Source organism: Lolium rigidum, chromosome 1 (assembly GCF_022539505.1).
Source record: "Lolium rigidum isolate FL_2022 chromosome 1, APGP_CSIRO_Lrig_0.1, whole genome shotgun sequence".
Classification (NCBI taxonomy): Eukaryota; Viridiplantae; Streptophyta; class Magnoliopsida; order Poales; family Poaceae; genus Lolium; species Lolium rigidum.
Window position 1 is genome coordinate 125,840,411 of NC_061508.1, and position 11,694 is coordinate 125,852,104.

Consider the following 11,694-nt stretch of genomic DNA (forward strand, 5'->3'; position numbering starts at 1 on the left):
AACCCATAGCAACCAAGATGTGATATCACAATGTGCACAAGGGTGCCAAATCATGCCCCAAATCCATGGTGGTTTGGTCAGTTTTTGGCGATTTCCCCTCTTTTCGTCCGAAAACCCCTCGTTCGACACATGTCCACCATGGGGACACCAAGCCACCAACTCCAAAAAATCAAAACCCATAGCAAGCAAGGTGTGATATCACAATGTGCACAAGGGTGCCAAATCATGCCCCAAATCCATGGTGGTTTGGTCAGTTTTTGGCGATTTCCCCTCTTTTCGTCCGAAAACCCCTCGTTCGACACATGTCCACCATGGGGACACCATGCCACCAACTCCAAAAATCAAAACCCATAGCAAGCAAGGTGTGATATCACAATGTGCACAAGGGTGCCAAATCATGCCCCAAATCCATGGTGGTTTGGTCAGTTTTTGGCGATTTCCCCCTCTTTTCGTCCGAAAACCCCTCGTTCGACACATGTCCACCATGGGGACACCAAGCCACCAACTCCAAAAAATCAAAACCCATAGCAAGCAAGGTGTGATATCACAATGTGCACAAGTGTGCCAAATCATGCCCCAAATCCATGGTGGTTTGGTCAGTTTTTGGCGATTTCGCCCTCTTTTCGTCCGAAAACCCCTCGTTCGACACATGTCCACCATGGGGACACCAAGCCACCAACTCCAAAAAATCAAAACCCATAGCAAGCAAGGTGTGATATCACAATGTGCACAAGGGTGTCAAATCATGCCCCAAATCCATGGTGGTTTGGTCAGCTTTTGGCGATTTCCCCTCTTTTCGGCCGAAAACCCCTCGTTCGACACATGTCCACCATGGGGACACCAAGCCACCAACTCCAAAAAATCAAAACCCATAGCAAGCAAGGTGTGATATCACATTGTGCACAAGGGTGCCAAATCATGCCCCTCTTTTCGTCCGAAAACCCCTCGTTCGACACATGTGCACCATGGGGACACCATATTATGTTATTGTTCACCACTTTGAGATTTTTTCGATGAAAAATTTCAGATAAATGAGTAAAAGTCATAAAGAAAATTTTAATCACAATTTTTGGTGATTTTTACGTCCGCTATGTTTTGATTTTGAAGAACTCTACTCGCTCCGAACATTTAGTTTCAAAAGAACAATTGTTAACATAAAATTGAAACCTCCCAAGACAATTGTTAACATAGCATGGCAAAATATTTACAGTTTCAAAAGAATGGACTACTAGCCAAAAGCACCTCACGCAGGAGGGAGACCAAACCAAAAGATCAGGGGTCATGCAGCAGAAGAGATGATCAATCCACCATCAGCAGGACTCTGTCGACCACGATCTTGCGGTAGAGCTCGTACGAGACCCAAGCATCAATGGCTGCATACTCGATGTTCATATTTGGAAGTGGGAAGTCCCCCCACGTCCGTGGCGATGGTGGTGGAACTTCTTCTTCATATCACCGAACCATGAATCAATGAGTCTTGCTGCCATGGTAGCCATGCCAGCCCTCGCATGACCGAGTGTACTTGAAGTACTCGTCCCGGAGATCGACGTAGTACTCGAAGGAATCTCCATGTGCCATGTCCTCCGCGAACTCTCTTGTCACCACGGATGTCAACACTCGCAAACGTAGCGCCTTCTCGAAAGAAATCGCAGATTGCCGGAGACTCCCACCAGTTAGCACCGCAAGTAAACAAAGTAATGTACTAGTCACGGATCAGTTACAAATATGCAAGAACCTACAGAGGAGACGAAGATGAAACAAATTAATAAATCGGGAACAATGTGTAGCAGATTTAGATCGGGAATGTATCGCTTTTCTGGAACAATGTGTAGCAGATTTAGATCGGGAATGTACTGATTTTCGGGAACAATGTCAAACGAAAATCAAAGAGAGACAGAACGGCGGCAAGTAAAAAACCCCAAACGAAAGATTAAAAAAGGGGATTAGTTCTTACGCTGCGTAGTGGAACACCAGCACATGTCGACGCATGCAGAGTTGAACCACGGCGATCTTCTTCTCGTCCTCGGCTCGATGGTTGGTGTACTCGAAGTCGAGGCCGACGAACTTGTGCTCCTCCTCCATGAGCCACTCCGTGTACATGTCGAGGACGCGGCGCACTTCCCGTGGGTCGTTGGTGTAGACCACATCCAGGTCCTCGTCGTCGTGGATGTGGACCGTGCGCTTGCTAGTCCGGTTGTAGATTTGCTGCTCATCCATGTCCATGGCGACGCAGCGGCGGAAGACGAAGATAATGAGGGAGAGGAGACGACGAGAAGTGTGGAAAGTGGAAACCAGGATGCGGTGCGAATATTGAGACGGTAGGGGAGGGGGAAGGGGATAAATATTGACACGGCGGACGAAGAGAAAACTGACGCGGGTCTAGTCCTACTGACGCGCATTGGACCGTGTTGTCACGTCTAAACCCAGCACCGCCCATTTGCACTCCTATTGACCTACCGAAATTTACTCCACGATATAACTTGCCATCATTTCACGACCTCCTTCAGCCGCCGCCAGATCTCGCCACGTCTCTCGCCGCCGATCTCGCCACGTCTCTCGCCGCCACAGCTCGCCACGTCTCTCGCCGGCGAGACTTGTAAGACTCTCGCTCCGCGTCGAGACCAAGGATGGCGCCTACTAGTGGAGTACGTAAATAACATGTACGTCTCGCGATCGATCGTTGTTTCCGATTGGTAATCTTTCTTCATATTTTTTGCAGTGTCCAGTTTGCTTTGACAAGAAGGGGATGTGCGGCGGAGGGGGAGTCGCGTTAGGTTTTTTCGTGCAAACACTACAAGAGGGTTTTGAGGAGAAGACGGTACATGCACTTATAAGTTTAAAATTCATTCAGATGTTTCATTAATTCGCCGCCACATCAAAGTTTAACACGTGATCCTAGTAGTGATTGCTAGTTTAGTACTATTATTCGGATGTGTGTAATAATTGTTGGTCACCATATGTATTAACCGCTTATTTATGGTTGAGTTTTACGATAGTTGTGATAACTTTTACGTTCATACCAGTTTTACGATAGTTGTAGCTGTTAGAGATAGAGGTATCGGTAGTTCAGTCCTATGCCGATAGAAGTTCGGATATGTGCTGATAGAAGTTCAGATATGTGCCGATAGAAGTCCAAGATCTGAGACTCGGTGATTATCCGAGTAGACGCATATTTAACTTACTTTTGTATTAACTCTACTGAATTTAGGTCATCCCTTGCTACTATAGACCGTATTTCCTTAAGAAGTATGGTGTCCAGACCTCCCACAGGACAACTTTTGAAGCTGCACTCAAAACCAAAGATGGCCATGCATTTGTTGTTAATGTTACCAACAGAGCTGGCATAACCTATATCAACGGAAGATTTTGGAACGAATTTGCTAGAGTGTACAATTTTAAGGTTGGCATGGAGTTAATTTTCAGAGTTAACTCATCCGGTCGGATACTCTTGTAATAACCGGAACTGAACCACTAATCCATCCAGGTAATTTTCCACCTTTGGACACAATGATTGATCATATTAATTATTCCATCTTATGTCGGTTATTTTAATTATGCAGCTTACTACCAGCTTGTCCCGTACGAAGCGTGACATTGTTGACTCGCTCGTAGTACCGATGGAACAATGATAAATTGGAGGATGATGCATACCGTCATTCTTCAGGTGGACAACTTGGACTACCTTGTTGACTACCACAATGCTCGGAGATTATGATCAAGGAGCACTACTTGTCCCAATGCTGCATACTCGAATTGGACAAACAACGAAAATTACAACAAACACGTGGTAAGCGAGTAGATCATATCATTTCATTAAGTTTGCGACCTACATTACGTACAAGTGTTAACTAAACTATGTCCCTACCGTTGGAACGTAAAATCCCTAGCCGTTTGGTTCCTAAAGGTATGGAACAATATGGTGCAATCAGTATTGTGTGCCATCCCAAGTACTTTGGTGCATTCGTCCTACGCAATTTCTTCGGACGATGGTCGTATGTGCGTCGATGGGTGGAAGGAGTTCATGGACAAGGAAAAGCACCTTCGGATGGGTGACAAGATGCTCGTTCTTGCTTTACCCGGGAAATGCAGGGGTTTACTTGTTTGCTACCCATGTGCCCGAAATCGATCTGGAGTAGCTAGTCCGTGATTCATGGTGCCGGTGTGTCCAACTATGCAGCCCCTTTAGGTTTAAATTAAGTTGTAAGACTCTTTATGCGATTGTCGATTTTGCTTGTGTTAAAACAATAGTTAGTCATATCGTGCTGCTGGTTGTAATCGTGTCAAGTGTCGATTAATTAAAACCATTGTCAAAGTTATGTTACCGACATGTTGGCTTTCTTATATTTGTCCATATTTTTGCTTATATTAATTTGCTCTTAAAACCTTCTGGATAATTCAATGACAAGTTCGAGATCGTAAACATCTAAATAAGAACATTTCAAATGTTTGGAACAAAACATATAGTTGTATGCATTACATGTTTCTATCAATCTAAATCACTATCTTCTTCTGAATTTTTTCCCTCGTCATCATGTATGTTCTCTTCCAAAATGAGACTATCTTCCCGATTCTCTAGTTCATCTTCGCTCATATCCATGTCAACATTGGGACTATCTTCCGCATTCTCTAGTTCACGGATTGTACGAGCATCATGAATACGTACAACTTCAGCGAAGCACGATGATCATCCTCCTCTCGCTTCCACATCCGCTTCCTCGTCTAGGTCGACAACATCATGAAATGTATGGTCGACCGAACCTTCATCCTCCTGGTATGCGTCTTCATTCCGTACAAATGCATCATCGTTACCATCTTCTAATTCTGGAACGTCGTACACATGTCTATGGCTGAACTTCGCACCACTTTCCACGGATCACCAAACTTTGTATCCTCCAAATAGAAGCATGTTTCAGCTTGATCGGCCAATATGAATGGTGAATTCTTGAACCATAGGATAGAAGTGTTAACGCTTTTAAAAAAACCATCATCTTTTATCTTCGAACCCTTGCTCGCAAGGTCGAACCCGTCGCAACGAAACAAGTACACGGACCTGTCACCGTGTTTGTTAGTCCCGTACTCGCAGTTCAAGAACTTCTTGCAGAACACCATAGTAGTCGGTCTCATCCGCATCACCAAAAGATCCCTTAGTCGCTACGCCCGAATTTTGAGTCTTCGTGTCTTTATCCCGAGTAAGCGTGCGAAACCTCGCACCCTTTACGTTGCAACCAGCGTATACTACTACACGCCGGTCCGGCCCAAGCAGCCGGAGACTTCAAATCTTCCGATGCATTGTCCAATCTGTCTCACATGGTTTGCAAACCAACCTGCAAACTCTCTTCTGAACCGTCTCCTCGATGTCACGCACACCCCTACCTCCCAATTCTTGTCGGAATTCACCGAAACATAGAAAAAACACATATGAAATACGGGACAATTATGTCTCGCAACATTGAGAAGTAGTTATTAAAGTGAAGCTAACTACTTACTTGATATAACGTTCTACATCGTCACGGTTGTTCAGCACATACCAAACCATTTTGTCAAATTCCTTGTCAAAATGTTTCAAAATGGATTTCCCAAGACCTTTAGCTCCAACTCGAAAATACTTCCATCTCGTCAGGATCAGGTTTTCTCCGAATGTCTTGGTTCCTATCATCTTTGTTAAATCTTGTTTCTGTGCCATCCTTGAAAAATCTAGAGCAAAAAATCAAACACTCATCAACAATGTAGCTCTCTGCGATAGAACCTTCTGGCCTTGCTTTGTTACGGACCGTAGACTTTAGATAACCTAATCTTCTCTCAACTGGATACATCCAACCATAATGAACAGGACCCCTCAAAAGAGCCTCCTCAGGAAGATGAATAGCTAAGTGCACCATTACATCAAAAAAGCTGGGGGGAAGAGCTTCTCAAGTTTGCATAGGATCACAACAATTTCAACCTTCAATCGATTCAGCACATCAACTTTCGTGGTTTTGGCACACAACTCCCTAAAAATCTTCCTAGCTCTGCAATAGCCACATACATTTCCTTAGATGCAATTCCCTTGAGCCCAGCTCGGCAACACTCGCCGTGAAGTATGTGGCAATCATGCGTCTTCATACCGGTAACCTTACAACCATCAATATTCACACATCTTCCCCGGCTTGCGCAATAACCATCCGGGAACCTAGTGTTTGCCAAATACCTACACAAATGTCTCTTCTGTTCCTTCGAAAGCGTCCATGGTGCAGGGGCTTCGCATAACTTACTCGCTGCATCATCATCATCCTTCTCAATTTTCTCCAACCAATACTTCTTCCACATTTTGAATTTCCTCAAATCAATTCTAGCACTAACGAGTGTCCTTATTCTTGCCCTCAAGTTCAAGTAGTGTACCAACAATATTGTCACATATGTTCTTCTCAATATGCATCACATCTAAGTTGTGAGCTATCTTAAGTTCTGGCCAGTACGGTAGATGATGTAAGCTGACTTTCATGTGCCATGTTGGTTCACCGGGTACAGTTGCACGCTTCCGCTTTCTATTTATTGGATTTTTCCCATGTTCAAAATCCTTAACCATTTCTACCTTCGCAGCCTACCTCTTTGGGTGTGTACTTCCTTGGTGGATCTCTAATCTCGGTTGTACCATTGAAAAGTCTCGCTTCTCCCGTATGGGTGTTTTTTATCAAGAAATCGCCGATGCCCAATATATCCAATTTTGTTTTTCAAAGGTTCAGCGCAAGGATTCTCATCGCAATGCACACACGCATGAAATCCTCTTGTGCTTCGGCTCGACATAGTGGCATATCCAGGATAATCATGAATAGACAAAAGAAACGCAGCATGCAATGGCAAATATTCCTCCGTGCATGCATCAAATGTCTCCACACCACTCCATAGCTGCATCATATCTTTTATCAGTGGCTGCATAAATACATGAAAATCTTTCCCTGGGGAATACTTTCCGGGGATTAGCAATGCCATCATGTAATTCGATTGATCCATGCACATCCATGGTGGGAAGTTGTAAGGAATCACAAAAACAGGCCACATACTCGTAAGGATTACTCATACTTCCAAAAGGACCGAAGCCGTCCGTGGCAAAACCTAGTCTTATGTTACGAGGATCTTTAGCAAACCAATCAAACTTGCCATCAAAGTGCTTCCATGCCTCACCATCAGCAGGGTGCCTCGGTACATTGGGCTCAACAACCCTCTTCTCTTTGTGCCATCTTGTATGTGTCGACATTTCCTTTTTAACAAATAGTCTCTGCAACCTTTTAATTATAGGAAAGTACCTTAACACCTTGTGAGGGATTTTCTTTTTCCAGATAGGGTCTCTATATCTTGATAATCCACAAACATGGCAGTTCGTATCGTCCTTGTGATCTCCCCAAAATAAAGAACAATCAAACTTGCATGCATGAATTGTCTCATAACCAAGCCCAACATCAAAAAGAACACTCTTAGCATCAGCATATGATTTGGGAAAGTCCACATCTGGCAAAGCTGTACGTAAAAGCTGAAGTAAGAGATCAAATCCTCTGTTTGTTATCCGGCTGTATGATTTGACATGAAGGAGCTTAATGATGAACGACAACCTAGTGAAAGAGGTGCATCCCTCATAAAGTTCTTTTTCGCCGACTCAATTAGATTAGCATACAGATTTGGCGAGTCAGGACCTTTATTTCCGGACTTCGCAGTTCATCGATCATACTAGACGAATCATCAACATAACAAACACCATTGTCTTCCTCTTCATCGTTGTCACTATCATACGCACCATCATCGTTTCTATCCCGCCCTTCGTCATCACTAAAATCTTCCCCATGTCTAGTCCATCTTGTATACGTCATGGACATACCTGAACAATTGCAGTGATCCTCGACCGTTTTTATATCCTGACGTATCAGATTTAGGCAGTCCTTGCAAGGGCACAAGATTGTCCAAGTGTTCTCGCGCAAACTTGATGAAATCCCTAACACCTGCCATGTACTTTGTTGTGAACTTCTGGGTGCCATCGGTTATCCAACTTCGATCCATTGCCTACAATTCAGCTTAAGAACATGCCAACGTTCTTCGGAACAGATCTTGACAACCGATTAAAAAATCTAGACCTAACGAACAATCGGGACAACTCACCGATGATGCGTCTCGCCGCCACCACAATGGAGCCTTCACGGAATTCTTCTCACCTCGACGAGAACCCTAGTCGATTCGACCGTTAGCAAGAGCACCTATATAGGCCGTGTCCGCTAGCGGCGCGACTTAAACGAGGCACCCTCGGCCGACATAAATATTAATAAGGGAATTATTATGTCGTAACATCTAGATCACACCATTGAAATAAATATGTAGAATAGACTACTTACGGATCCAGCATCAAAATTCCATATCTACCTTAGCGGTAAGACTCCGCGTCGGTCACGCCGAAGCCCTTGTTCGATTCTTCCAAACCACAATTTTTACTTAATTAAATATGTTCCCGACAACCGGGTCACGCATGATATATAAAACTAATAACATTTAATAAAGTAACTTAGTAATATTTCGTCACCTCGATCTTTGATTTCGTCACCTATTAACATACACGATGGAAGCCCTTCCCGCTTGGGTAATGGGTGACGATTTTTTCTTGACGAGAAATCATACCGTCAAGCATTACCTTAAATGCTTGACGAAAGATGAATTCGTCACCTATAAGGACACATCCATGACGGTATGCATTTTTGTCACCAGGGTTTTCGTCAACAAATCCCCCATCTCTTGTAGTGGATTTTTATCCGCAAGTCGTTTCCAAACCTTGCTTATGTATATGAATTAGCTTGATGCAGCATGGCATAGGGGGGCCAAGGCCCCTGCTGCCCCCTAGCTCCGCCACTGACAGGACATGGTGAGTTGGAGCCCAATCATCTAGCTTCAGGCGCATGTAAGATGTTGTTTTGACTAAAAGTAGTGAAACTTAGGGTTTTTTCTAGATGCCTACATGAGAGTGCAAAATGCGGGCGTGCCATTTTAATGAAAGCATGAAATAAAAATATAATAAAGTAGATAAAGAAACATGAAACACTATACACGGGAACACTACATTTTATTCATATAATTAGATCGTACAAATACAAAGTGCTTGTTTTCCTAGAGTTATATCTTTTTTTCTTTCTACCTCATGCTCATGGGCTAACTGACTTAGGAGATTACATAGTTTATTGATTCCCGGTGCTTTTAAAAGCATCCGGTTGATTACATCCGTAGGGTCAAGCCCACAACATACCTCCAATTAGACTGATGGTTGTTGTCATGTTTTTGTTTGCTCATCCATATGTGTTGTCATATTTGTGTAGATAATTGTGTGGGTGGCTTTGTTTCGCCGAAACCTAGTCAATATATTCTCGGCATGTTGGTATGAGCAACCGGATATGTCGATGAAGGGGGTGACTTTTTCATCATTGATGCCCTGTCATGTAATGCCCTGGCTTTATCGGACATGGACATGTGGATGTTGCTATTGCCTTGTCTTGCAAAGATTGGACTATTTCCGATCAATAATCTTTTAGCAAGAAGATAGTGAGAAAAAGAAATATCGACCGGCTAAATGAAATATTATTTGTCGTCCAAAGGATCAAGGAGGACTTGGTATTCATGGCCTTGAGATAAAAAACAGAGCACTCCTTGGGAAATAATTATTCAAGCTTGTGATTGAAGATGGGATTTGGCAAACCATCCTAAAGAGAAAGTATTTAGGATAAAAATTATTTGGTCCTATGGCAATGTAAAAATAGCAAGGTTTTTAATGATAATTATTTTTCTCTCTTACAGGTTATCAACCGGTGCGCTGCTTTGCTCCATTTATGGTCGTGTCTTCAGCATTTGGAGAATCGCGATCTATTTATAGAGGTGTCTACATGGTTGGAAGGCATGATAAGGAATTTTTTTCCCAAGCATGGCTGAGTAATCTGCGGATTGGACCTCCACCACCCTAGGCGTTCATACGATTGTGAGTAAAACACGTGTATTACGCCTTTTTAATTTACATTTTGTGTCGTTGGTCGTTGGATGTTTGTGCGGCTTTGTGCATCTTAAAACCGGTGTAATGCTTATACCTTTTAAATAATAAAACACCATTATCGAAAAACATTTTATATGTTGAACCGAAAAGATCATAAATATATGCAGTAGCAAGTCTACTGTTTCCTCTCAAAACCAAATGTCTATATCATCGTGGCCCAGGAATAACCCAACAATGAACCTTGATTTTTTGTGTTGCTGGTTTGGTTTAAGTGAACAATAGAGATGGGCCACATCTACAAACATGCACGTCGACCATGGCCCGGCCTGTGTTGTTCCGGCAGCAATGTAAAAAATTGACGCGAGGGACTAACGGACTGATGCGAGGTCGCGTCAATGTGAAACGATGCTCGTCGCTGGTACTAGGATAGGAGCCGAGGGATCGCCATGGCAGATGCATGATATCTCTATCGGAGGAACGCGCGGTAGCGGCTCACAGATCGGACAAGGTGAGCAGCTCCTCGAGGTAGTCCGCTCCAAGGTCCTCCAGCTCCAGCACGGACGTCGCCGACGCAGCAGCTGCCGTCGCCGCCGTGCCCGTCCTCTTGTTCTTGGTGGGGTTTCTCTTCCGGATGCAGTGCCTCCGCTTGAGCGCGAGGGCAGGCGAGTCCCCCGGGGCGGCGGCGGCGCAGCCAATGCCCAGCGCGGCGAGCGACTCCTGCACGCGCTCGACGGGGAAGTTGAGCACGGCGGCCGGGCCGCGCACGGCGAAGGCGGCCTGATCGTAGGCGAGCGCGGCGGCCTCGGGCGAGTTGAAGGTGCCGAGCCAGACGCGCTTGCCGTTGCGTGTGGAGTCACGGATCTCCGCGGCGTACTTTCCCCACGGCCGCTTCCGCACCCCGATCAGCGGGCTCGGCGAGTCCGGCATGCGCGCGCTGCTCGCGCCGCCCCCGTGGCTTTCTTGAAATGACGACGACACGGCAGGCGTCGTCGTGATCTCGCTGCCGCCTCGCTTGCCGTAGACGAACTCCTGCTCCTCCCAGGCACTTGCAGAGGAAGCTGAGCTGCTGCTGGTGGTGGGGGTGGAGACGGCTTCCATGAGGAACGACGACAGCTCGTCTTCGCCATTCTCCATACCAGTAAAAACATGCTGATTGTGGGTGTACTGTACACTGGAGGAGAAAGACACAGAATAGCCGTGGTGGTAGTAGTGATCATTTGGTGGCTCCATACGTACGTAGTGTATGAGGTAGCTGCCGGCTTGGATACAGAGATAAGATCAGCACCTACGTGTACAATCCTTATATAGCTCGCGAGGAAAGAAGAGGTGAGCCCGCTTGGAGAAGGTTAAGATGGAGAAAGTGGACAGACAAGCCTTGACTTAACGACAGAACAGAAAGAAAACAAATCATGATCAACTTCTCTCCATCAGGCAGGGGCTTGCCTGTTGGACAGATCAACGAATAGGATACACAGACGGGCATGACGTAGGGCGGCTGGATACGACAGGACGCTCGGGCGTCACCAGTTCATCACGACCTCTCGATCTGTCCCCATCGGATGGTCAAGATAGTTTCAAATTTCTTAGTACAACGTATGAGTGTCTAGCGCGCAATTTAACTAGTGCAACCCAGCCATGATGGTCAAAAATATCCTCAAACTCCCTCTCCATCACTATGCATATTGGTTTTAGCTTTGAGTATG

The 11,694-nt window shown here is 45.0% G+C and overlaps 1 protein-coding gene across 1 annotated transcript; it reads right to left on the minus strand.

Moving 5' to 3' along the window:
- Positions 1–1,943: 1,943 nt before the first annotated feature.
- LOC124651329 (ethylene-responsive transcription factor 1B-like) lies at positions 1,944–11,221 on the minus strand. The gene is made up of 2 exons (XM_047190427.1): positions 10,488–11,221; positions 1,944–2,073 (listed from the first exon to the last, which is right to left on the minus strand). The coding sequence occupies exons 1-2, from the start codon at positions 11,219–11,221 to the stop codon at positions 1,944–1,946; spliced, it is 864 nt and encodes a 287-aa protein (XP_047046383.1).
- Between the last annotated feature and the right edge of the window lie 473 nt (positions 11,222–11,694).